Source organism: Bubalus bubalis, chromosome 16 (assembly GCF_019923935.1).
Source record: "Bubalus bubalis isolate 160015118507 breed Murrah chromosome 16, NDDB_SH_1, whole genome shotgun sequence".
Classification (NCBI taxonomy): domain Eukaryota; kingdom Metazoa; phylum Chordata; class Mammalia; order Artiodactyla; family Bovidae; genus Bubalus; species Bubalus bubalis.
The window spans coordinates 2,648,835-2,676,689 of record NC_059172.1 but is presented as its reverse complement, the minus strand read 5'-3'; the positions used below and the strand labels follow the sequence as shown (position 1 = coordinate 2,676,689).

Sequence of the window (27,855 nt, the reverse complement as noted above, 5' to 3'; positions counted from 1 at the left end):
GGAGCCACGTGACCGGATTCTGGTCACGGGGATGTGCGTGGGAGGGAGGCAGACCACACCCGGTCCTCAGTGACAGCCTCGGCGACCCTTCCCAGACTTCCCTGCAGTAGCGGTATTGACGTCTACCTGTTCTAAGTGGCTTAGCTGCAAGGCAGCGGAGAACGACTCAACCCACACTGGTCTTTTCAAGGGTAAATATAAATTCATTGTGTTAAGTCACTGTGATTTTAAGGTAATTTGTTAATACAGCATGAGCCAGAGGACTCACCTCTTCACCCATTGAGCTCTGGCATGGATGTGTCTTGTGTGTGGTCGTAAAAACATTGTTTTGGGCAGAAGGGACTGTGGCTTAGGCAGAATCCGTTAGCAGCTGGTGAGCCCAGGGCAGACTCAATTTCTGGTCTGCTCCCTGGGTAGCTCTAAGACCGTGGGCTTCTCTTTGCCACATTTCCTCATCAGTGCCAATGGGCAGTTTGTTCTCTCAGTCCCACAGGGATCTTGTGACGATGAAGGGAGGGCTTTGAAACAGTTAAAGCTACTCTGCAAGCATTAGATCTGATTGACTTTCCTATGTTTTCTTTTCCTAAGGGGAGGGTAGAGAGGACAGATAATGGAACATCCTTAGTGGAGTGAATGGTCCTTGTTAAGCCTGTGCCCTGAATCCGTTGGCCTCGCTCTCCCTTTTCAAGCAGACATCCTAGAACCAGTGCTATGTTGAACTCTATTTGAGACTGAGAAAGAGGAGAGTTAGTAATACCGGTTCTCTTTATTTAAAATCTTGATATTTCATTCATTATAGATTTTTGCAATTGGATTTATTTTTTAGCTCTATCTTATGACTGTTTATCCTGTTTACTAAAGCTTTGGGTGCCCCTTAACTTTGGCATCCGAGCTGAGTGCCTCACTCCTCACCCTAGTCCCGGACTCGCCTAATACCATCCTGTGCCACTACCACGGTGCCTCGCTGGTCCCGGGAGAAGTCCCTAGGCTTTCTGGACCCTGTGAAGTTGTCCCCCTTCCTGAAGAGTCTTGCCCGTCATTCTCCTACCAACACTTGCATCCTAACCGCCTGCCGAGTCCACCTCCACTGGGAAGCCATCCCTGATCTACCCCAACTGTAGGCAACCTTGCCTTACCCTGACTCCCCTCGGCACCTTCGTTATCCCTCTCTAGGAGCTCAGTACTTGTTACCTGTAGGATGGATGGTTATGTAACCTACTAGGTTGCCTAGTCCTTGTAGACAGCCGTTGTGTTTTCTGTTTTAGAAGGATTTGTTTCGTTCTGTATCTCCTGCTCTTCATTTAGAATGCTTAGCACAGTAATGAATCCATGATAGAGGTGGTATCATTTTCTCTTGGCTCTCATAATTGTCCAAGAGAACAATTATTCTATAATTATTCTGTTCTTCCCATCTTCCTTAGTTCCTTTTCTGAACTGAGACATCCTGAAATTCAGTGACTAAATCAAGAAGCCTCTGAATTTGGAGCTAAAGAAACACTGCAGTGTTAAAAGATGCAGAGAGTTGGCAAAGGCCATGCCAACAAAAAGGATGTGCCAATTTCTCCTCTGGGCAACATGCCAGGCTTTTGTTTTCCCCGTGATTTCATTTGTTTTTAAAGGAAAAAAAGGGAGCAAGGGTAGAGGGAAGACAGTGAAAGCCCTGACTTCCAGACAGGGCCAAGTTAGAAGACATGATATATCTTGGTGAGGTCGCTGTGTTGAGTCCCCATGGTGTCCTTCTGAATAATGTGATCAAAGCCTCGTGTTTACAAAATACCCTATTCCTTCCAGGATGTGGCCACACCGATGAGGGCACAGTTTCTGACATTGTTTTGACTAGAGAAGGTAAAGCCAGAGACATCTCACTTCTCCAGGGACCGTGTAGAACTGGGATTCGGGCTTTTCAGACTGAACTGAGTCAGTGTGTTGAAGGGCTTTGGGAGCTGGGACTGGGACCAGGAGCCTTGCTATGAATCCATGTGAGAAATAACTGAACTGCCTTTCCTTAGAGACCACACCAGCTGTTGACTGGGGACTTCAGACTTCCAGAGACTATCGGTGTCTTAATCAAAAGAGATTTAATTGCACTGGAGTTGGGAGCCCAAACAAAGAGGCTTTTCTCTAGTCTTTCCTCTCCTAGCCTGGAACTGAACAAAAACTGGAATGAGGCATATATAATGACCCAGGTTTAGGAAATCATGGAAACAGAAAGATTAAGGGAAGAGAGAGAAGTAAGTGCTCGACAGACCAGAACTGGCAAGGAACTTGAGGGTGATACATGCAGGGACCAATCTTCAGGCAGCTATGACATTACTGTCCCCACGTTGATTCACTAATATGTGTGTGTGCGTGTGTGTGTAGAGTGTAGGAGGAGGGGGAAGGACACTGAGGCCTGGAGAGATAAGGTAATTTGCTCAGGGTCATCACTAAGCAGGTTTGGGAGGATAAGATCTACCCAGACCCCCTGCTCCCCAGCACAGTGGTCTCTCCCCAGACCCTTAAGATTCTCAAGCAGTGGAAGAGAAATGACTTTTTAGAGACAAAGGAAAAATCAGTGAAAAAGAGAGACGAGGACTGCAGGATAAAGATGAAGTGGAATTCAGGTGAGGAAACTGTTCTGGTCCCCTTGGTTCATGCTCAGTTCAGACCAGCAGATCCAATTCCTTGGATTCATCATTCTCTCCAATACATCAGTGCAACGCTGGCCTAGCTGCCAAAGTTTAATGCTTTAAAGATGATCAAATACCTTCTCTACTCCCCTGCACTGCACCTCTGCCAAAGGAATTTCTGTCCATTAGCACAAGAGTCTCCATCAGCCTTCAGATACGGAGAGACTGCAAAGCTGGTTTTCATGCTTGTCTGCGTAAAGGCAGACATTTCCCCGGTCCTCTTGGGCTGTTGGAATCGACTCATGATGCATGTAAAATCCTGCCTTAAGATAAATAGGGCTTCTGTGTGCAGTTTTGTTCTTAATGGCAGTTCCTTTTTAGCTGTGCAATCTTGGAGGCAAGATGGAGTTACTTAAACTTTGTCTCAGTTGCCTCATCTGTGAAGTGGGGATAATAAAAGTTCCTGCCTCATAAAGTGAATGTGGGGATTAAGTGACTTAATATATAAATCACTTAGAATAGTGTCTATATATGTGCACTCTGTTATTAAAGAAAATATCTGTCCTTTTAGAATCTATTTTTGTGCTCTATAGCAGCTCCCAGCTAGCGATCTGTTTTACACACGGTAGTATATACATGCCAATGCCACTCTCCCCATTCATGCCACCTTCTCCTCTCAGATGACCCAGAGGAGATGGAGGGGGTAGAAGGCTCACAAGGGAGAGGATTTATGTATACATATAGCTGATTCATGTTATTGTACAGCAGAAACTAATACAACATTGTAAAGCAATCATATTCCAATTAAAAAATAGTGAAAAAAAATCTATTTTTGGTAAGCTGCTGCTGCTGCTAAGTCACTTCAGTCGTGTCTGACTCTGTGCGACCCCATAGACGGCAGCCCACCAGGCTCCTCCGTCCCTGGGATTCTCCAGGCAAGAACACTGGAGTGGGTTGCCATTTCCTTCTCCAATGCATGAAAGTGAAAAGTGAAAGTGAAGTCGCTCAGTCGTGTCTGACTCCTAGCGACCCCATGGACTGCAGCCCACCAGGCTCCTCTGTCGATGGGATTTTCCAGGCAAGAGTACTGGAGTGGGGTGCCATTGCCTTCTCCAGCTAAGAGGATCTAATTAAGACAACAGCTTTCTGTTAGGTAAGCATACTGTTTTGTTGAGATTGGTAGGCTAAGTCCAAGGATGGCTTATGATCTCTATGAATATTCATCAATTTTATTGGGTTCTTAAGAGTTTCGTTTTTATTTTTAAATGTTTTCATAAAAATAAATAATCACTTAAAGGTCTGCACAATGCCTTTCTCTCTGCAGTGTGCTTTATATCTCTTGATAACTTTGTCTGTTGCACAAAAGCATGTTGAGGTTTACTGCGTGCTGAGCTCTGGGGCACATACGCTGACCAGGGAAGACAGTCTCAAGGAGACTTCCTGCGGGAAGTAGGCTCTGAGCTGAGTGAGGCTTGGGCAGGACACTGAGGATGCGAAAGTTAAGATGCTTCAGCAGTAGTGCCTGCGGAAAGCACAGAGGTGTGAGTGAAGGTGGGGGATTAGAGAAGCCACAGATAATTCAGGCGGCTGGAGAAGAGGGTGAGGGTGGGCTGTGGCTGTGGGTTCAAGGAGTGAGAAGCGAGAAAGAGGCACAAGGGAGTAAGTAGGGGACACCTCATGGAGGGTTTTCCCTGACACACCCAGGAGTCTAAGAACATCCTGTCCTTGATGGGGCGCCATGCCTGGAGTTTTTAAATCAATTATTGGCTGCATTGAGTCTTTGTTGCTGCACACAGGCGAGCTGGGCAATCCTCTCTAGGTGTGGTGATAGGGCCTCTCACTGCGGTGGCTCCTCTTGTTACAGAGTTTAGGCTCAGTACTTGTGGTGCATGGGCTCCGTTGCTCTGTGGCGGGTGGAATCTTCCCAGACCGGGGATCGAACTCATGTCTCCTGCATTGGCAAGTGGATTCTTAACCACTGAACCACCAGAGAAGTTCTATGGCTGGATTTTTTAACAGGGGAATGAAGAGGGATTCTATTAAAGTTTTAGAAGTATCACTCTGGCTACACCGAGGAAGAACTGGCAAGAAGCCGGCTGCAGGGCAGGGGAAGCTGTTAGTTACAAGGCTCTTGTTTTGATCCAGGCAAGAAATGAAGAGGGTTTGAAATCAGGGAGGAGCTATGGTCATAGAGGAAAAAGAGGGAAGGAGTCCTGAGATAGATATTTCAGTGGGAGGCAGGAGCCCAGGTATCAACCCCTATTGGAGAGAGAGGGAAATCCTGGTTGAGTGGTTATCTGTGTGCAGGGGTTTACACAGCCAGTAGGGAATAAAGCACTGCTTTTCTGAAAATCTTCACCAGTACTGGTTTTCTTGACATACCAAGATGACTCCATGTCACAGAACTGCCTCGGATGTAAGAGTTCAGACCAGTCCTCTCTGAAGCCCCCACATAGCACCTGGATTTTGTCCACAAGACATGCTCGATATGGCAAACCAGAAAGAGATTGAAATCCCATGTACAGTTGCATACCTTGCTTCTCATCCTCACCTTCTCAGGTACCCCTGGCTTCGTGGCAGAGAAGAACCTTACCTTTGTGACGGAATTCCTCCTCGCCGCCCTCACTGACTGCCCTGCACGGGCCCTGCCTCTCTTCCTCCTGTTCCTGTTCATCTATCTGGTCACCTGTTGGGGACCGTGGGCCTGATCATCCTGACCCGCATGGCTCCCCAGCACCAGACCCCCATGCACCCCTTCGGAGTCACCTCTTGCTCCCGGATGTCTGCTGCTCGTCGGTCACCACGCTGCAGACCTTCTCCACATGCACCTCCCACCTCACTGTGGTGTCACTCTTCTTTGGAACCCTCATCTTCATGTATCTGAGAGATCATTCCGGCCGGATCACAACGGTGATCCCCATGTTGAACCCTCTTACCTACAGCCTGAGGAACAAGGAAGTGTTGGAGGCCCTGAGGAAAATTCTCAACAGAGCCAGGGTGTCCTAACCATCCAACTTGGAAATTCCTGAGAATCATTTTCTTTGCAGTGCCAGCATTCTGGGAACTCATTATTTATAGCATGCTCGATGTTTAAATGAGTGTGTCATGGTGTAAGGCATAAAAAAACCCAGAACTTTTAGTTCCAGGGAAAGAAAAGAAGGAAAGGAAGAGGCAGCTTAGGAAGAGATTGGAGTAAGAGCTCTAACTTCCACTGCTACTGCTAAGTCACTTCAGTCGTGTCGGACTCTGTGTGACCCCATAGACGTCAGCCCACCAGGCTCCCCTGTCCCTGGGATTCTCCAGGCAAGAACACTGGAGTGGGGTGCCATTTCCTTCTCCAATGCATGAAAGTGAAAAGTGAAAGTGAAGTCGCTCAGTCGTGTCCGACTCTTAGCGACCCCATGGACTGCAGCCCACCAGGCTCCTCCATCCATGGGATTTTCCAGGCAAGAGTACTGGAGTGGGGTGCCATTGCCTTCTCCGTCTAACTCCCAAGACAGTGACAAAAAAAAAAATCTGAAATCCTGTGTAATCTGTTCATTTATCCATCCATCAGTCCATCCATTAATCCACCTTATTCTTTTGATGCATTTCAAAGTGAGTGAGAGACATCAGTATTAATGCTCTTCTATCCTATATGGGCAAGAATGATGTCATCAATTAGGATTCAATATTTAGATTATGTTTATTTAAAAATGTTTTAAATTGAACTATAGTTGGTTTAAAATATTGTGTTAGCATCAGTTGTACAGCATAGTGATCGGATAAGGCAATGGCAACCCACTCGAGCACTCTTGCCTGGAAAATCCCATCGACAGAGGAGCCTGGTGGGCTGCAGTCCATGGGGTCGCTGGGAGTCGGACACGACTGCGCGACTTCACTTTCACTCTTCACTTCCATGCATTGGAGAAGGCAATGGCAGCCCACTCCAGTGTTCTTGCCTGGAGAATCCCAGGGGCGGCGGAGCCTGGTGGGCTGCCATCTCTGGGGTCGCACAGAGTCGGACACGACTGGAGTGACTGAGCAGCACAGCATAGTGCTTCAGTATTTTTGTAGATTTTACTCCAATACAGTTTATTACAAGATATGGCTATAATTCCCTGTACTATACAGTATAGCCTCATTGATTATCTATTTTACACCTAGTAGTTTGAATCTGATAATCCCATACTCCTAATTTGTCCCTCCCCCTCCCCTCTCCCCTTTGGTAGCCATAGTTTGTTCTGTTTTACGTATACATTCATTTGTATTACTTTGTAGATTTTAAATATAAGTGATATCACATAGTATTCGTCTTTCTCTGTCTGATTTATTAAGCATAATAGGTCCATTCATGTTGCTGCAAATGCATTATTTCATTTTTCATGGCTGAGTAATATTCATACATATCCATAGAGAGAGCACATTTTTTTTTTTTTTTGGATGTGCTGTGCAGCTTGTGGGATCTTAGTTCCCCGAGCAGGGATTGAACCCAGGCGCCCTGCAGTGAAGCACAGAGTCCTAACCACTGCCCAGGAAGTTTCCATAGAACATATTCTTAATTCAGTCATCTGTTGATGGGCACTGGTGTTGCTTCCCTGTCTCGGCTATTGTAAATAGTGCTGCTATGAACACTGGGGTGCCTGTGTCTTTCTGAATTAGAATTTTCAGTTTTTCTGGATATATACCCAGGAATGGAATTCCTGGATCATATGGTACTTCTATTTTTAGTTTTTTTAAGGAAACTATATAATAGTGTTCTCCATAATGGCTACACCAATTTACATTCCAATCAGTAGTGTACGTCCTACCCAATGTTTCTTATTTGTACACTTTTTTTAGGATAGCCATTCTGACAGGTGTGAGGTGATAGCCTATTGTTGAAGTAAACCCAAAATGGCTTAAAGACTAAATATAAGAATGGAAACCATAAAACTCCAAGAAGAGAACATAGGCAGAACACTGACATAAAGCATAGCAGTATTTTCTTGGCTCAGTCTCCTAAAGCAAAAGAAATAAAAGCAAAAATAAAACCAACTAAACTTAACAATGTTGGCACAGCAAAGTATACCATTGACAGAAATGAAAAGATAACCTAAGGTGTGGGGGAAAATAACTGCAAATAACATGATGGATAAGGGATTAATATCCAAAATATACAAACAACTCAAATAACTCCATATCAAAAAAACAAACAACCCAATGAAAAAGGGCAGAAGAACTGAATAGGCATTTTTTCAAAGAAGATATACAAATGAGCATGTGAAAAGATGCACAATTTCACTAATTATTCAAGAAATGCGGATTATGTTCTTTGTTTTGTTTTTGTATCTTGGGTTTTTTTGTTTTTGGCTGCATTGTGCAGCATGCTGTATCTTAGTTCCCCAAACAGGGATCAAACCCACACACCCTGTAGAGGAAGCACGGAATCTTAACCACTGGACCACCAAGGAAGTCCCAGATTCTGTTTATTTTTGATAATTAAATTAAGGTAGTGACCTGATAGTCCAGTTAACAGAGCTGACCCTGCTCTTAGCACTCTTGAGACTCCTGTCCTCGTCTCGCAGATGCTCCCAATAACATGCTTGTCAATTACTGTCACCACTGGGACTATGACCTGTTCTTTCTTCTCCTCCCCCTGTTACGGCTCCCATTCCTCACCTCACTTGCCTGAGAATCCACGTGGTGATTTCTTCCATTTCCACTGCCCGTAATGGTACCTTCAGAATCTGTATCATAGATGTTGACTCTACATGTTCTTAAAGCTTTTGACCTCGGGGAGGCAGAGCACTGCTGTGTTCCATGACACACAAGGAAATCCTTGTCTGCACTGGCCCCTGAGCTCTGCAAAAGCTCCACCTGTATACAAAGCTTTGCAGAGTCTGTTGGGTCTTGCTCTTCACTTGTCTGACTATAAGTACATTAGTCAATTCCAACGCACTAGGAAGGAACAGGCCTCACTTACTTATTAGTCTACATTTTTCCTTTGCTCTCCATTCTTGGAATTCAAACTCCTTTTTATCCTGTTCTTGGCTTCCAGACCCTGATAAGTGGGCTGTTTTGAGATATTAGTCTGACATCTTCTTAGTCTGCCAGCTTTCTGAACAAAGTCGTATTTCTTGCCTCAACACCTCATCTGTAGACTTACTGGCATATCATGAGGTGAACTGAGAGAGTCTGGACTTGGCAATAGGACTCCTCCCATCACCCTTCTCAAGTGTCTCCCGACAAATGATTTCCTCCAAGGAGACTTCATATTACAAGCCAGGTCCTTTGAGAACCATCAAAGAAGGAACTTGGTATTATGGTCTCTCTAGTGACTTCAGGAGACGATCCCACCATCCTTTGCCCCAGACCTGAAAGAGAAGTCCTGGGGGCCACACTGTTTAGTAGAAGAGATTGGAGAAGAAAAGCCACCGCTCTTCTAGGGACAGTACAAGATAGCAGGTACTACCTACATTGGTTGCAGGAGACCTGAGCAATATGGCATGATTTTCAAGGTGCCAAGATGTGGTTGGATTCACTCTTAAATCCCCTGTCTTAGCTTCTGATTCCCTTGCTTGAAATTAGCCTGCTTAGCTTTGAGAAATGGACTATTTCTTGCCATCTCAGTAAACAAATGATGTCACAGTCTCCCAGTGATTGCAGCCCTCCAGTGTGAGCCTGTGAGCCCTGAGGAAACTAAGCAAGGAAAAGAATACCTTCCACTAGCAGCCATCAGACTGCTGTCACTCCCTATGGTGAGCCCCGAGGAAGCTCAGCATGTGGAAATACAGGATACTGGCCCCAGATAGCTGAGGTGCACATCAAAGGAATGATTTCGGTGAGCCCAGACTCTTGCATCTTTCCATACATAGAGAAGCGCTAAAGTCCTTAGCTTGGGCTATCTGGTTTTCTTTAATTTATGATAATCTTTTGATGTTCTGGCTACCTACCCTTTGTGGCAAAACTTCTATGTAACCTGGTTCCCCACCTTGCCTCCTAGGAGCAGTTCTTTCAGGCTTATATGAAGTTGCTGTCTCCTGGGCCTGAAGTCTTAAAATTCCCACTGAATAAAACAACTCATCTTTTAGGTTGTGAATATTTTTTTAAGTTGACAAACTTTTCTGGAGATTGTAGAATATGATAGAAGGAAAGCTGGATGGTGACTGCTGCTAATCAGCTGTGTGTTCTTCCATAAGAGAATTCTAGTCTGTACCTCGATTTCTCCTTCTGCAAAATTGGGGAGAGGTTGGAATGAGAGCATTTTGAGTCCCTTTGTCATATGGCATTCTATATATCCAGGCTTTAATTCTGTTAAAGTGTAAATGATTTTTACACTTTAGAGAACCCGCATTATGCATTGTCAGCCACTTTCTTCAGAAGAGGACCATCTTAGAGATGTCTCTGAGCGTGAATTAGGATGGGAAGTGAATGCCTGAGAACCAGGTAACTGAGAGATATGGAAATGGGTGCCAAGGCTAAGGAAGATGCAATTGCCTGAGACAAACTTTCTATACTTTACATTGGCATCTTATAAGGAAGAATAAAAATTCTGCAGTTCTAGAATATGTAAAGTGAGGGCAGAGATACCATGATAAGCTGTTACAGCAAGATGAGTTTTTCCACAGCAAACTTATGGGCGCTAGGCTATCTTCAGTCTTCCTGGTTGGCTTAGTGGTAAAAGATTCTGCCTACCAATGCAGGAGAGGTGAGACAGGGGTTCAATCCCTGGGTCAGGAAGATCCCCTGGAGGAGGACAGGGCAACCCACTCCAGTATTCATGCCTGGAAAATCTCATGGACAGAGGAGCCTGGTGGGCTACAGAACACGGGGTCACAAAGAGGCAGACACGACTAAGCCCACATACATGTAGGCTATCCTCAGCCTCGCTCTAGCGTGAGACCCACCCAAGTATGGATGGGGGAAGATAGTAGAGATGGATCCCAGGGGAAGAGCTTGAAACATGGAGGAGTCAAAATTCACTCTTCTGGGCTAGATCTGTTTCTTTGGCCACTTTTGTTATCGTAATCACATATAATGGTCTGGCTCAGAGAATCCCGTCCCTCTGCCTGACCATTAAGCTAAAGTGCCTTTGTTCAGAAGCCTGTCTACCTGGAGATGGTAGGAAGGAAGAAATTAACACATTCCCCTTCCTGAGGCTTGCCATTTTAGGAGATACATGCAAGATTAAATGACCTTTTTCACTTTGTTTTCTCACCTCCCCCTATCTCTGATCCATAAAAGAACCTGGCATCTGGACCCCAAAAGATGGTTATTTTGAGACATTAGTCTGCCATCTTCACAATCAGCCAGTTTTCTGAATAAGGTTGGATTCCTTGCCTCAACACCTTATCCCTGCGATTCACTGGCCTCTTGTGCAGTGAGCACAGTGGGCTTGAACATGGTAACAAGCTGACGATATGCCCTGCTTTCACCAAACCCGTGGAGGCTCAGCCATTGGACACACCTAATAACTGAAGGAAAAGTCTTTATTAAAGTGCAATGGTTTCCTCTTCCATCGCTCTTGAGACATCCATCTAGAAGGATGCGGCTCTCCTTCTGTTCCCCTCCAAATTCCTTTCCCAGTTGGAGTGATTGCTTCAGGGGCAGCCAGTCTGACTGAGACTTAAAGCAGCCAGATCCTGAGCTGAGTCATCAAGAGATGCCTTTTTTGGAATGATTACTGCTCTGCTGTTTGGCATTTGGTCAACTGCTGAGCTTTTCTAGAGCTGCCCTGCCTAAGGATATCCTTTTCCTAGGAACTCTAGTTCTGCAGGGTGTTAATCTGCTTTCAGTGAAAAAGTTCTGTGGTCATATGCTTTTGGGAAATGGTGGGTTAAAGAATGTTGACAAGGTTTCTTAGTAATTGGACCTTATAGATCCATTAACATGCTGATATGCCATAAGATTTTCCGTTAGGAGAATGAGGTATGCAGTGATTTCTAAACTTCTGAGAATGGTAAGCCTATTTTCTTTCCTGGCATGTCTACTAAGACACCTGGGAAAACATAAGCCTTTATAAAGTAGAAGAACCCTTTGGCAGTGGTTCTCAAACTTTGCTGCCCAATGTAATTAACTGGGGATTTAAAACATATGGATATCTGGCTCATACACTCAAATATTCTGGATTAATTGTGTAGGGATACAATCGGGGCCTCAGGTTTTAAAAAGTTCCCAGGTGATTCTGTTAGGCAGCAAAGTTGAGAATCATTACCCCAGATCCTCTTGTCTTATGCCATCTTCCAAACAGGCTCAGTCAGTGGAGCACTGACTTGGCTCACATCATTGTTTTACCACCAAGTAGCTGCATAGCCCTCTCTGTAGCTATGTTTTTAAATTTATATGACAAAAAAACAAAAAAAAAAACATAAAACCCACCCTGATGATCTTAGATCTCCTATAAGGAAGGGAAGTACTGATGGGGCTTCAGAAAAACCATGCTCTTCAAGAATATGCCTTTGCTATTTTACTTAACGGTACACAGCACGGGCTTCCCAGTTGGCTCAAGTGGTAAAAAATCTGCCCGTCAATGCAGGAGATTCAGGAGACATGGGTTTGATCCCTGGGGTGGGAAGATCCTTGGAGGAGGAAATGGCAACCCACTCCAGTATTCTTGCCTGGAAAATGGACAGAGGAGCCTGGTGGGTTATAGTCTTTAGGGTTGAAAAGAGTCCGGCATGACTGATCATGCCCACGTACACACACAGAACACAGCGGATCTAGCAGGACTAGAGCTCCTGAGAATGCTCCCCAAGGCACCATCTCTAGATCTAATTTTTGAAGATTAATTTATCAGAACCCCCTGCAGTGTCTGTTAGCAATGTAGATGCCTGTGCCCTCTGGCATAGACACTGCATCAGAATTTATGGATGTGGAACAATAGTATTCATGTGTTAAATCAATTCCCTGCGTAATTCTTACGCCCGCTGAGTTTGAGAAGCAGTGCCCTGGAGCAGAGGCAGGTCACCATTAAGAGTGTGCTCAGTTTGCCAAGGGGAAGTCTGCTCAGGACCCCCTCACATCTGCCTTTGCAATTATCGTCTTGACCCTTCCACTCTGAAGATTCTCTTTCTGTCAAATGGTGAACTATCAGAGTCACCAATTATAGCACATCTTGGCCATGGGGGTGGAGGGGAAGCGTATGCTTACAAAACAGCCTCCTTTGGGGATCAGGTCCTCAGGTGGAAGAATCCGCCTGCAATGCAGGAGACCTGGGTTCAATCCCTGAGTCGGGAAGACCCTCTGGAGAAGGGAAAGGCAACCCACTCCAGTCTTCTGGCCTGGAGAATCCCATGGATGACAGGAACCTGGAGGGCTACCATCCATGGGGTCGCAAAGAGCCGGACATGACCGAGCGACTGACCATAAGCATGTATTTGGCTAGGGTGTCACTGTGCAGAATGCCCCAGTTCAAGTTCTCAACTGAGATACAGAAAACCTTCAAAGAAATATATTTCTTTTAGTACAAGGTAGAAATGAGACAAGGCATCAGCTCCATCAGACCCTGGTGGCAAGATGTAGGATGGGGCTTTGGGAGTTTGAAATTAAAGAGAAAACTTCAAAGTTATGTCATTTTGGTGGGAAGATAAATTGTCTTTCCCTGGAGACTTACCCCAGGGACCAATTATGGCATGATGCTAGGGCGGCAAGTACAAAAAGCACCACCAGAAAGGTCTAGTGCAGGATCAGAAGCTCGGGGAGAGAGGCTGATCCCCAGGCCCTGATATCCTGGGCTAAGTCTAAAAAAAAATCCTGGGTGACTCTAACATCAGGGATGCATTGTTTTGTCGAGGGTGAGAGGAATTCCATGAAGTTAGAATAAGACATAGTGGTTCTGGAAGCAACCCCCCATGAACCAAGTTGCTGGGACTATGGACTCAAGCTGCATTTTTGTCTATTTAAAGAGGATGAAGACAAAATAATTGAAGTCTAGAGAAGAAAAGTGACTTGCCCTGGGTCATACATCTAATGTGAGTGAGCTAGAACCCAGGTCTCCTCTAGATCAGCCGGTCATTGACAGAGGAAACGCTAAACAAAGAAAGAAGACGCTAGTGAAGTGGAAATCAGGTAAGGATGGTTCATGCCTCTGCTCGTGCTTCAAAATCTAATTTCCAGTCCTTGTTATTATGTCTAATGGGTCAGCTTAGTTTTGACCTGGCTGCTGGTACATCAGGTAAGCAAACATGACTGAAATCCTCCTTTATAGCCCTATTCTAGAACTCTATTAAGAGCCCTCAAATCCATTAACCCAGATTCCTTTGACAGTGCTTGGGCAACACCAGGCTGCAGAAATAGTTCTTCTTTCAAATTTGGATGCTGTTTATTATTATCAAGGGCTTCCCTGGTGGCTCAGCTGGTAAAGAATCTGCCTGCAATGTGGGAGACCTGGGTTTGACCCCTGGTTTGGGAAGATCCCCTGTAGAAGCGAAAGGCTACCCACTCCAATATTCTGGCCTGGAGAATTCCATGGACTGCATAGTCCATGGGGTTGCAAGGAGTCAGAGATGACTGAGTGACTTTCACTCACTTGTTATCACTGCTGCTTTTATTAGGGACTGTGAGAACAACCAAAAGTGCTTATGGAGCTTTGCGAGGTGCTAAAAGGAGCTTATGTTTGCTCTTTGGAGTCAAAGGTTAATGCAAGTACTTGCAAAAATCAAAGAAAACAAACAGAAAACCCTTGATAAGCCAGCCAACTCTAACTAGGATAACAGCTATTTGTTAAAGATGCATGTTGTCAGGCTGAAAATAGAAATATTCCTATAAGCACAGCTCACTGCTGATTGCTAATGGATTTTTTGTTGTTATTTATGCTTTTCTTTTGTTCATAGAATATAAATTGCCCTTCCTTAAAATGTTCATTTAAAATTTTAAATAGCCACCATATATATGTACAGCACTTCTGCATCTATTTTAATCTTTGCATTAGTATTATCTCATAAGCAGGGCTGATATAATGATCCCCTTTTGGCAGAAGAGGAAATTGAGGTTCAGAGAGGTTAAGTGCCTTGTGGAAGATCAAACAGACAATTGGGGACAGAGTTGCACGCACAAAAGCTGACTTGTAGGTGTGGGGAAGGAGAGGAAGGGATAAATTGAGAGAGTAGCATTGAAACATGTACATTATCATATATAATAAAGTAGATAGCTAGTGGGAAGTCGCTGTGTAACACAGAGAGCTTAATCAGGTGCTCTGTGACAACCTAGAGGGGTGGAGGGGGTGAGGGGTGGAAGGCAGGTTCCCAAGGGAGGGAACCAATGCATACGTAAGGCTGATTCACCTTGCTGTATGGCAGAAACCAACACAACATTGTAAAGCAATTATCCTCCAACTAAAAATAAATAAAAGCCGACTTGTAGAGGGGATATTTGTATACATACAGCTGATTCACTTTGCTGTACAGCAGAAACTAACACAACATCGTAAAGCGACTATACTCCAATCAAAATTAATTTAATAAAAGAGCGGACGTAAGTTAGAGAATCACTTGGTCTTCATTCTTAGTATAAGGGAAGCAGGCATTACTTTTTAAAATTTAAATTAAAAAATTGTTTTTTACAATGTTGTGTTGATTTCTCCTCCTTAAAAATCTAGGAACAGATCTACCATGTGACCCAGCAACCCCACTCCTGGGCATATTCCCTGAGAAAACAAAACAGAAATATGCTGCCAGTATTCAGGGCAGCAGTTTACAAGAGCTAGGGCATGGGAGCAACCTAGATGTCCATGGACCGATGAAAGGACAGAGAGTTGTGGTACATTTTACAGTGGAAGCATTCATGACTTTTTATCCTATATGGTTGCGAGCTCTGTATTTGTTCATTTCCACATTAGGCTGCCAAGTTTGCTGATGTCCAGAGCCTTACCTATCAGACACTCAGCTTAAATCTCTTCCTTGAAAATGGCTTGAACATCTCTTCACGGATCCCCTTATGGGGCGCTGGGGTCTCCGCCTTCACAGGCAAACCGCTGAGTGGATGCCTGGCAGGAATTCCACGGTAGTGACGGAATTCCTCTTGACGGTGTTCGCTGACCACCCCCACTGGGGGCTTCTGCTCTTCGCGGTCTTTCTGGGTTTCTACCTGCTCACTCTGCTGGGGAACTGTGGAATGATCCTCCTGATCTGCCAGGATCGCCGGCTGCACACCCCCATGTACTTCTTCCTCGGCCACCTCGCCCTCGTGGACATCTGCTACTCGTCCACCATCGTCCCCCAGGTGCTGGGGGTCCTGCTGGAACGCGGCGTCGTCCTCTCCAGGGTGCGCTGCGCCGCCCAGTTCTTCCTCTTCACCTTCTTCGCATCCACGGACTGCTACCTCCTGGCCATCATGGCCTACGACCGCTGCGTGGCCGTGTGCCGCCCCCTGCTCTATGTCACCATCGTGACCGAGAAGGCCCGCTGGGTTTTGGTCGCGGGGGCGTACACGGCGGGCTTCTCCAGCGCCTTGATTCGAACGGTCACCGCCTTCACGCTCTCCTTTTGCGGGAACAACCAGATCGACTTTCTTTTCTGTGACCTCCCCCCTCTGTTAAAGCTCTCCTGTGGGGACAGCTACACCCAGGAGGTGGTGATCATTGTGTTTGCCGTTTTGGTTATGCCTGCTTGTATCCTGATCATCTTGGTTTCCTACGTGTTCATCGTCCTGGCCATTGTGCGGATGCGCTCTTCCGGGGGCCGCGCCAAGACCTTCTCTACCTGCGCCTCCCACCTCGCTGCTGTGGCTCTCTTCTTTGGGACCCTCATCTTCATGTATCTGCGGGACAACTCGGGCCAGTCCTCGGAGGCGGACAGGGTGGTGTCGGTGCTGTACACGGTGGTGAGCCCGATGCTGAACCCTCTCATTTACAGCCTGCGGAACAAGGAGGTCAAGGAGGCGGTCCTGAAATCCTTGAGCCGACCGAAGGTTTCTGGAAGGTCCTAGATGGACCTTCATCAGATAAGTCACTCCTTAGTTGCTCCACCTTTTCTGTCTTTCCTCAAGTGTTACCTACTTGGGAAGATTTTCCCAGATAACCTTATTAAAATCGCACCTAACATTCCATCTCCATTTTCTGATTTACTGTGTCATGTAATACTTGTCAGGGCTTTCCGGGTGGGTCAGTGGTAAAAAATGTCTGCCTGTGATGTTGTAAGAGGTGCAGGAGATGCTGGCTCAGGCCCTCGGTCAGGAAGATCCCCTGGAGGAGGGCAGGGGGTTGTCCCACTCCAGTATGTGTGCCTGGAGAGCCCCATGGACAGAGGGGCCTGGTGGGCTACAGTCCGTAGCTCCAAAAGAGTCGAGAAGAATAGGACGCGACTGAAGTGGCCAAGTACACACGCACAGAATACTTGTCAGAATCTGATGCTATGCATATTTGATATTGTCTGGTCCTCACGACTAGAAAGGAAGCCACGTGAGAGGAAGCACTTCTATCTGTGAGATTCATTTCTGTATGCCCCCGGGACTTAGCAAAGCACCTACCACGCAAAGGCTCCCACTAAATATTTGTTGAACGTATGAATTAATCTCAGGTTCCAGTGTCGACCTTTAAGTTCCAACTTCTTCCGTTCTGAGTGTTTTTATCTGCCAAGTGGGTTTACCTAACGTAAAGGACCATAATTTTGAGGATTCAATGCATGAATGGGTAAGAACCATGCTGATCTTATTTCCTAGCATCCGTTGACTGTAATGCATTGCCTGGCACAGCTGATGAATGAAACAAATTAATCCCTATCTACCAACGCAGCTATGTTTTGATCCAAAGGGATTTCCAAACCCCATCATTTATGTTTTCACTGTTTCTCCTCTTATTGTTTCTGTGGGTTTTGAATGATAATAATATGAATATTAGTGATGATAATGATGGATAGATAGCAACGATCAAGATTTATTAGGCATTTATCACCTTCCAGGAATTGTGATGTTTGCTCCAGGAATTATTTGATTTAATTCTTTCCAGAACACTGTGAACCATGTTTTGTTATTATTCCTGCTTACTGGTGTGGGAGGCACCTGGGAACTTAGAGTTGAGTAATTGTGCCAAAGTCAGCAAGCAAAGGCTAGAGTGAGGTTCCCTTGCACCCCACCCAAAACCTGAGCTCTTCACAGTCTCCTGCTATGATCTACTTCCCACCCTATATAATTACTCAGTCTGGAATTTATTGTTATTGCAATTTTCTTTTTCATTTTACCTGGTGAAGAAAAGAGAAAAGGCCAGTCAGAGGAGGTACAAGGCAGTCAGCAACGTTTATTTTATAGCCCTGATGTGTTGGTACTGTGTAATGTGGAAGTGTGTGTCAGTGTGGGGTGTGTGTGTGTGTGTGTGTATGCATGCAGTTGTGTATGAGAAAATGAAGTGCACAGATTAAACAGATGGTGACTTCTGAACTCTAGGACCTTTCATTTTAAGGACATATAACAAAAATTTTAGAAAAGAGTTGGATGGATATGTTTAAGAAAAGATACTGGGAGAAAATTACAGCTGTGGCCAGGAGATTTGGATTCACACAGCAGCCTTTGCTGGTGTTTTTGTGCAAATCACTTCACTTGGGGTGAAGCAACTCCATGGAGGGCATCTTGGTCGTTTTTCAAATATTAGCTGCCATGTGATGTTCCTGACTCATAAACTTCTGTCTTAGGTGCTAAGAGGCATTTTGTATTGTAGAAAGAGCTCAGAATTTGGTACCACAGTGTCTAGTCTGTCACTTCTTAGCCCTTATGCCTTCAGGTTCGTTAAGGCCTATCAGCCTGCTTTCTCAGCTGTGAAATAAGGCTTATTGAGCATTTACTGTAGGCCAGGTTTTATGTGATGGCACCCCACTCCAGTACTCTTGCCTGGAAAATCCCATGGATGGAGGAGCCTGGTGGGCTGCAGTCCATGGGGTCTCAAAGAGTCAGACACGACTGAGGGACTTCACTTTCACTTTTCACTTTCATGCATTGGAGAAGGAAATGGCAACCCACTCCAGTGTTCTTGGCTGGAGAATCCCAGGGATGGGGGAGCCTTGTGGGCTGCCGTCTATGGGGTCGCACAGAGTTGGACACGACTGAAGTGACTTAGCAGTAGCAGTAGCTGGTTTTATGTGCAGCTCATTTGTCCTCACAACTTGGTGCATGTAGAGGATGGGAAGGTGCTGGCTGGCATTCATAAGCATAAACATTAATTCATAAACATCGTTTTCATGGTGATTGTCCCAGACCCCACAGTCCACGTGTACCGATGGGTGGAGGGACCCACAGCTGATCAGTGGACATCTTCATTTCAGAACCGTCTGAAACTATATTTCCTGGGCCAGGATTAGCTTTGGATCCAGACACCTTCTGAGGTAGAGTTCACTAGTAATTTTTAAACTAGCCCTCAAACTGGCATACACTTAAATCCACACTTAAGCTAACAGTAGACTGTAGGCTAAAAGCTTTACATGAATCATATCATTTATTTTAGCCCTCCCAACAAATTTAATGGAAAGTAATTATTACTGACTTCATGTCCAAAAGGAAGAAATTAAGACCCAAAGAGGTTGTGTAACTTGCCCAAGTATCAAGAAACTGACAGACCAGGGAAGGTGTGATCTCAGGTGTCCAAAGTATGTCCTCTTAAATGATACCCAGCCTTCTGTATTTTTCCCTCTTTTTCTTCCAGGCCCCAGTACTCAGTTGCAATTTGCTTCAGAGGTGAATTTCAGTTGCTTTCTTGGTCTCAGTGTTTGGTAGGTCTGGGCTGGTGTGGATGTGTCTAATGGACTGACATAGATAGGAAGTTCATGGAACTCATGTTTGCTCTCTTGTAGGGCCGTGATGTGAATTGGGGAATTTGCGTCTCCCTCAGAAAGAGCAGGATTGGCTCAGATGAACTGTTGACTTCGGAAGGCCTTCTAGAGCACCTTTGGAGTCAAAGCTTCCTCTAGTAAGTAGTTCATTTGCATGGGGTCTCTGAACTATCTTCCTGATGGCTCAGACACTGAAGAATCCGCCTGCAATTCAGGAGACCTGGGTTCGACCCCTGGGTAGGGAAGATCCCCTGGAGAGGGGAATGATGACAGACTTCAGTATTCTTGCCTGGAGAATTGCATGGACAGAGGAGCCAGGGGGGCTACAGCCGGTGGGGTCACAAAGAGTCAGACACGCCTGAACGACTAACACTTTCACTTTCACGAGGGCTCCAGTCACCAAACTTGTCTCCATGTCTTCTTTTCCAGTCCTTAGTGATTGTCTAAGAATTCAAGATTCCTTTCCAAAGACAGATCATTGCTATTTCCTACCATTTAATAGCATTAAAAAATGTAATTTATTATTTTCTTGTATTTATCATCTATCTCCATCATCATCTTCTATTCATTATCTATTTATCATCTATCTTTTATATCTGTTTCTCAATATCTATTTTCTATACCTATCTACCTATTCATCTATCATTTCATCAGATATGACTCAAAGGATGTACATGAAATCCCTTCTGATTTACAAAATCTTTTTAAAAACAGCTTCACTGAGGCAGAATTGACAAGCAATAAATTGCACAGTAAGTGTACAATTTGGTAAGTTTTGACATGTGAATACACCTGGGAAACTGTCACCAGAATGAAGATAATGGACACATAATCACTCCTCAAAGTTTCTTTTGTCCATTCTACTCTCTTGAATGTGCCCCTTCCCACCACCCACCCCTTCATAAACCCAGGCAACCACTCATCGGCTTTTTTCACTCTCCATTAGCTAGAATGTCTTAGAATTACGTAAGTTTTATATAAGTGGAATGTCTGACTTTCTCCAGTGGCACGCTTGTTTTCAGATGCATTAGTGTTGTTGTGTCAGTAGTTCATCCCTTATTATCGCTCTTCCACTGCATGAAGACGCCGTGGTTAGTTTATTCCTTCACCTATTCATCAGCATTTTGGTTGTTCCTGGTTTTTGGAACCTGGTTTTTTAAAAAAAGCTGCTGTGAACATTTCTGAAAAGTCCTTGTATGGATGCACACTTTCATTTCTCTCAGGTAACGATCCAGGGCAAGCATTATTGGATCACATGGGAGGCACATGACCAACGTTTCAAGAAACTGCCAAACTGTTTTCTCAAGTGGTTGTATCACTTCCCATTTCCACATCTTCCACATCCTCATCAACACTTGGTGTGGCCATCCTTTTTAATGTTAGCCTTCTAATGGGTTTATATGGTACTTCACTGTGATTTTAGTTTGCATTTCACTGTGATTTTAGTTTGCATTTCTCTGCATCTCAATTACATTGATGTTGAATTTTTAAATGTGGTCACTTGCCTTTAGTAAGTCTTTGGTGAAGAGTCTGTTCAAATCTTTTGCCTATTTTAAGTGGGCTTTCTGTTTTCTTATAATTAATATGTGAGAGCTCTTTATACTTCTAGATACAAGTCCTTTATCAGATATATGATTTGCAAATATCGTCTCCCATTTTCTACATTGTTGCTTGTGGTATCCTTAACAGTGTCCTTCAGAGAGTAAATGCTTTGCATTTTGATGAAGTCCCACTTATCAATTTTGTCATTTATAGATTGTGCTTTTGGTATCATATTTAAGAAATATTTGCCTGTCTCCATGGTCACAAGATTTCCTCCTTTGTCTTCTAGAAGTTTATAGTTTCTGTGTAGGACCCATTTTGAGTTGAGTTTTGTATATGAAACAAGGTTTACTTTGAAATGAACACTTCTACATATGGACATTCAGATGTTCCAGCATCATTTGTTGAAAAGACTGTCTTTTCTCCACTGTGCCTTTGTCAAGAATCAATTGTCCATGATTGTGGGCCTGTTTTTGGACTCTTCTGTTCCAGTGATGTATGTGTATGCTTTTACTCCAATACCACACTGTCTTGAATACTAATGTCAGAAATGAGGCAGTGCTCGTCCTTCAACTTCATCCATTTTCATAATCATTTTAAGTATTTTAGGCCTTCTGAATTTCCATATAATTTTTAAAATCCAATTTTTCAATTTATGCAAAGATGTCTATTGCAATTTGATTGAGATTTCATTAAATCTGATTGATCAATTTGGGGACAATTGACATAATACCAATACTGATTCTTCTGACCTATGAGACTGATGCATCTCCTTTTATTTTAGCCTCTTTAATTTCTGTGTTTTGTACTTTACAGTGTATAGGTTTTTCAATTCATTTGTCAGATTTATCCTTAAGTATTCTATTATTTTTGATGCAGTTGTAATGGTATTGATTTTTAAATTTCAGTTTCAACTGTTCCATGCTTGTGGAAATACTATTGATTTTTTTATATTGCTCTGGCAACACTGCTAAACTTACTTATTAAATCTAGTAATTTTTTTTTTTTGCAGATTCCAATGAATTTTCTACTTAGAAAATCATATAAATAATAGTTTTTCCCTTTCTAATTTAAGTGACTTTCTTTTTCTTGCCTGGCTGTGTTGCTTGGAGCCTTTGATATGATGTTTCTCTGTTTTTTTATTCCAAATTTGGTACCATAAGTTCTCCTTTGCACTGTTTTCTGAGCCTGTGGCATATTATTTTATTTTATATATTTTTGTTATGTTTATTTCTTTAATTTCTCCAGTTTTTTGAGATCTAACTGACATATGGTATATGTTTAAAGTGTACACAATAATGATTTGATTATATATGTATACTGAAATGATTACTACAATTAGTTAACATCCATCACCTCAGTTCAGTTCAGTCCAGTTGCTCAGAGTCGTGTCTGACTCTGCGACCCCATGGACTGCAGCACACCATGCCTCCCTGTCCATCACCAACTCCCAGAGTTTACCCAAACTTATGTGCATTGAGTTGGTGATGCCATCCAACCATCTCATCCTCTGTCATCCCCTTCTCCTCCCGCCTTCAATCTTTCCCAGCATCAGTATCTTTTCCAGTGAGGCAGCTCTTCCCATCAGGTGGCCAAAGTATTGGAGTTTCAGCTTCAACATCAGTCCTTCCAATGAACACTCAGGACTGATTTCATTTAGGGTGGACTGGTTGGATCTCTTTGTTGTCCAAGGGACTCTCAAGAGTCTTCTCCAACTCCACAGTTCAAAAGCATCAATTCTTCGGTGCTCAGCTTTCTTTATAGCCCAACTCTCACATCCATACTGGAGAAGGAAATGACAACCCACTCCAATACTCTTGCCTGGAAAATCCCATGGACGGAGGAGCCTGGTAGGCTACAGTCCATGGGGTCGCAAAGAGTGGGACACGACTGAGCTACTTCACTTTCACTTTTAGTCTCTAACCTTTTATTATGCAGATTTTCACAAATGACTTTTACCAGGTTAAGGGAGTTCCCTTTGATTCCTAGTTTGTTGAGAGATTTCCCCCCGCACCCCCAAAATCAAGGATGAATAATGGATTTTGCCCACAATCAATTTCTGCATCCATTAGTGTGATCACACAGTTTTATTTTTTGTTTATTAATATGGTGAGCTACGTTGATTGCTTTTGAAATGTTAAACAATTCTTGTGTTTCTAAGAGAAACTGTACTTGATCACAGTGAGAAATCCTTTGATTATCAAAGAAAGTAGAAGATGTTCCTGAGTATTCTTGGCTCATTAAAAAGGTCACCAAGGGTATTGCCTAAAGTCATAGGCTAGTTTTAAAAGGGATTTGGAGTTCTGAGTCATCTAAATTCCTCTATTAAAAAGAGACTACAGAGAGAGACATAAGCCATGGAAGGAAGACAGAGGCAAATAAGACATCTGAGATGATTCCATCTTCTGAGAAATATGTTCTGAAGGGGGCGTTCCCAATCTGAATTCAACCCTGAGGAGGTAGATGTGGTGGGGAGATGGCTAAGGATGAGAGCAGCATGGACTGGCAAATGCAGACGTGTGGTTTCAGGAGTGATGGTGGCCCCTGTGGTATTTGAAACAGTTGATCCCCCCTTTCTTTGGAAGAGCTCTCACTTCCTTCCTCCATCTTCCGGACTCTGTTCTGTCTCCTGCCTCTGGGGCTGCCGTCCTCAGCCTCCTTTGCTGGCTCCTTATTTCTGAATATCAGAGTCATCCAGGACTTAGCCATAGGTCTTCTTCTCCCTCTGAGGCCACTCTTTGGGTAATTTCATCCCATCTCATGGCTTGAGGTATTTAAATAAAATGCAGATTCTTTGCTATGATCTCCATGATTCAACCAGGTTAGGTACCTAACCGCCTCCAGGACTGTATCTGTGTACCCTCCCTTTCCCCCTAATCCAATGCACTTACTATTCCTTCAGGATGTCAGACATGTTCTTATATCAGGATCTTTATTTATTTATTAAAGGATCTGCTCTTCCTTTTTCTTGGAATGTTATTCCCCAGACTGACTCACGGCTTACTCCTTAAGTTTATTCTCAGCTCAAACACCTACGACAAGCCTTCCTCCAGCCCTGAACTTCCCTCCCTAAAACAGCTATTCCAGCTTCTGACACTGTCTGTCACCTGACCCCACTTCACTTCTTATCAGAGGCTTGCTTGCTCCCTCATAGCACAGCCAACATTTATTTATATGTTCATTTCTGTCTCATGCATTATAAACTAAGAACCAGGAAAGCAATGGTGATGTCTTATTTTGACTCTCACTAAATACTAAAATTATTTGTTAGGTGAATAAATGTATGAACATTTACTGACACTTTATACAGTAGGTTTTACAAATTATTCTTACTCAATATATGGATTTTTTCCTACACATTTCTGAGGCATTTATGTTACCTACAGTTAGATGGCAGAGGTTTTTATTAATTTATTCATAGAAACACAAGTCAGCTTTTCTCAAGTAACACTAACACAAAAGAAAAATTGTGGCATAAAAGTCAGTTTATTTGTGCTTTGAACAAAATCTGTATGCTTTCCAAATCGAATGACATGAATTATTGCCTAAATATTGTCTTTGTTTATCAAATCTTAAAAATCATTTAAATTTTTTTGTCAGTTTCTCTCTTTAGTTTGTGAGTGTATTAAGGGTATAGGCTGTGAATTATTCATTCTTTTAGTCCCAGGGCCAGACTCAGAGCCTGGTGAAGAGAAGGTTTATAATAGATGTTTGTTGAAAATGACAAATAGAGGAATGATTCAGGGAAATACAAGAACTTAGGTACAGATTTATGCCTTTCTTTTGAAAACCTGTCAAGGTTTTCATAGAAGTTTGTGATTCCTTATTTCCTTAATCAACTGTCTTTTGTGTCCCAAACTTAATCTTCATTTAATCTCTCAGGGAAGCTTCCAACCTGCATTCAAGTCTATTTCTAGCCAACTCAGCTTCCCCATTACTCACTGCAGATGGAGTGATATCTTAGAAGGGATATAGCCTCCTCTGGACCTAAAAGACAGAAGTAATAGAGGTCCAGGGCAGGCCCATGGGGATGAGGCCCAATTCAAACCAAATGACGGAGGTCTGACCGTCATGGTACTTATTCCATCAAACATGGGCTCAGTGAAACCAGAATAAAGAGACAAAGTTATAGCTCTGCCTAGTTGATGTTTATGCAGCTGAGAAGATTCTGGTACCATAGTATCCATGATGACTTAATAGGCAAGACAGCTTATCTTCCTTAATATAAAAAAAGCACTTTTTGTTCCTAAAATGATGGCTACAGTAAAATGTTAAAATGAAATAGTGTGTGTGTGTGTGGTGGGCTGTGGTGTGTGTGTGTGTGTGTGTGTGTGTGTGTGTTATGGGCTGTGGTGTGTGTGTGTGTGTGTGGTGGGCTGTGGGGTGTGTGTGTGTGGTGGGCTGTGGTGTGTGTGTGTGTGTGTGTGTGTGTGGTGGGCTGTGGTGTGTGTGTGTGTGTGTGTGTGTTATGGGCTGTGGTGTGTGTGTGTGTGTGTGGTGGGCTGTGGGGTGTGTGTGTGTGGTGGGCTGTGGTGTGTGTGTGTGTGTGTGTGTGTGGTGGGCTGTGGTGTGTGTGTGTGTGTGTGGTGGGCTGTGGTGTGTGTGTGTGTGTGTGTGTGGTGGGCTGTGGTGTGTGTGTGTGGTGGGCTGTGGTGTGTGTGTACCCAGTCACGTCCAACTGTTTGTGGCCCCACACTATCTTGCCAGGCTCTCTGTCCACGGAATTTTCCAGGCAAGAATAGTGGAGTAGGTCTCCATTTCCTACTCCAGGGGATCTTCCTGATCCTGAGATCGAACCCACGTCTCTTACGTCTCCTGAAAGGGAAGGCGAGTTCTTTACCACCAATGCCACCGGGGAAACTCCAAAATGATATAGGGTATGATATTAATCACTCTATCCCATGAAACAAAACCATCATTTTGGTTACAGGCTGCTGTATAACAACCCTCAAAAGTAAGGGACTTAAAATAATAATAGTCATTTTTTTGTTATCCCTTAGAGTTCTCAGAGTTGATGATGCAGCCAGGCAGTTTTCCTTCAGGTACCTGCCATCAGAGCTGAGGCTGGGATCAGCTGGAGTCTCACTCCCTCACGGGGCGGGTGCCTGGCAGGGAGACTCAGAGGCTTGTTGGCTGGAACACCCGGGGCACCTTGTGCGTCTCTCTCTGACTCTCTGTGGTCTCTCCAGCAGGGCGACCTCAGAGTAGAGGGACTTCTTCCATGCTGATTCAGGCCCCGGAGTGCATTCTTGAGACAGTGCTACAGGAAAGTGTACAAGGTGTTCTAAGAGCCTCGGGGATCACGCAGCACCACTCTGGGATCCTCTGTTGGTCAAAGCCACCCCCACAGTCCTCCAGGCTCAGAGGGAGGGCCTCAGATGCCACCTCTTGATGAGGAAGTGTCAAGTTCTTCAAGAGCACGTGGGATGGAAATGTTGTCACGTCCATTCTTGGAAAACATAACCTGCCACGGCCGCTGTTAATGTTTTGCTGACTCTCCTTCTTGGCTACAGGGTGTTTTTAAGATGGATGAATGAAGGACATATCCGTTAGGCAGTAGGCATCTAAATTTACAAAATCCTGGAGCTGGAGTGCAACTTATGCATTTTTGGAATACAAGGGAACTGAGGTTCCTTCACTGGAGTCTGGGTTAACAGATCCAGGCAAGGGTTCGGAGGGAAAGCCATCAAAGATGGTTTGCAGCCTCTTCTCAGCCTTGGAGAAGTCTGAGCTTTGACACACCATCAAATCCCTCCTGCAACTAACTCAAGAATTGTAAATGTGTGTATTGGATCCAAGACACACAAAAGCCCTGCTGAAATGGCTTTGAGGTAACAAGGGCACTTGCATCTATTTAAATTGGTCAGGGGGTAATCTGTAATCAATGAACCTTATTTGATGAGATGCAGCTGTGTGCTAGAAAATGGGGCCTAATTACACACCCCTGAGGGTATATATCTGATAAACAAATAAATAAAGTTTCCTTGACTTCTAGCTCTTTCTCACAATGGTCCATACCCACTGCCTTCTCTCTCATGATCATCATTCCAAGTGTGGAGTGAGTGAGATATTTAGAAGGCAGGTCTGGGCATCACGAGATCTCTACCTGGCTGTCACTGTGTGTTGTTTGGCTGTCCTTTATCCTTTCTTGATGTTTGAGTAAAGCTTAACTCTTTGTGCATCCTGTGAGTTTGACTGGCAACCTGAACCCAAGACCACTGCAGGTGATCAAGCAGAGAAGGCATTGCAGTGTCTGACAATGTGAATTTTGGAAAATCCCTCCAGGCACCCTCAGTTGGAAGTAACTGCGATCAGTGGCCTCAGTTTGCAGATGAGAAACTGGTTCAAGAAGGCGAGCTGACCTGCCTAAAGTCTCACAGCTGCTTGTGGACAGAGTCAAGACTAGAACTCAAGTCTTCTGTATACACGCTCTCTGCTTTTCCATTGGCATGCACTCCCCAAAACGTGTTTTGCACAATGCTGGCCCCGTGTATCGCTCTGTGATGAACTGTGTTCTCTATGACTGAATGACTTTAGTTTGGAGAAATGCTGTGTACCTAACCTCCTGGAGATTTATACTATACTAAAGGCTCTGAGAAATCATCTAGTTAAGAAATTTTGCTCCATTTAGCTTAAAGATGCCCCAAATTATTTGAACATGGAACTCTTCATTTTTACAACTATTAAACATCTGTACAAACAGCAAATTTGGTGAAACAACCTATGAGGAAAGCTGGCACTGAGAAAGCCAGACTGAATAAAGGGATTAATGACAACTGTCCTCAAAGATGCAACAACCAGATTGTAGGTACTCCTGTGCTTGTTATTAAAAAATCACAAATTGGTTTTAAAATTTATAAGTAGTTTGTATCAAAGTTAGTAGTAACACAGACTATAATTAAGATGTGTAGAGCTCTTGTGAGTTACCATGGGGGTTAGGGGTCTCATTTGGAAAAATCAGTGCTGTGTGGAAAAGCCCCAAACCCTCAGAG

General features: G+C 44.0%; 1 protein-coding gene and 1 long non-coding RNA gene across 2 annotated transcripts; both read left to right on the top strand.

The window, feature by feature from the left end:
• Nucleotides 1-12: 12 nt before the first annotated feature.
• Nucleotides 13-27,855, top strand: LOC123464994. The gene is made up of 3 exons (XR_006640065.1): nt 13-191; nt 19,343-19,458; nt 26,053-27,855. It is a non-coding gene; the product is annotated as an uncharacterized LOC123464994 (long non-coding RNA).
• Nucleotides 15,287-18,387, top strand: LOC102405269 (olfactory receptor 9Q2). Its single transcript, XM_025266006.3, has one exon. The coding sequence runs from the start codon at nt 15,504-15,506 to the stop codon at nt 16,491-16,493; it is 990 nt and encodes a 329-aa protein (XP_025121791.3). The 5' UTR covers nt 15,287-15,503; the 3' UTR covers nt 16,494-18,387.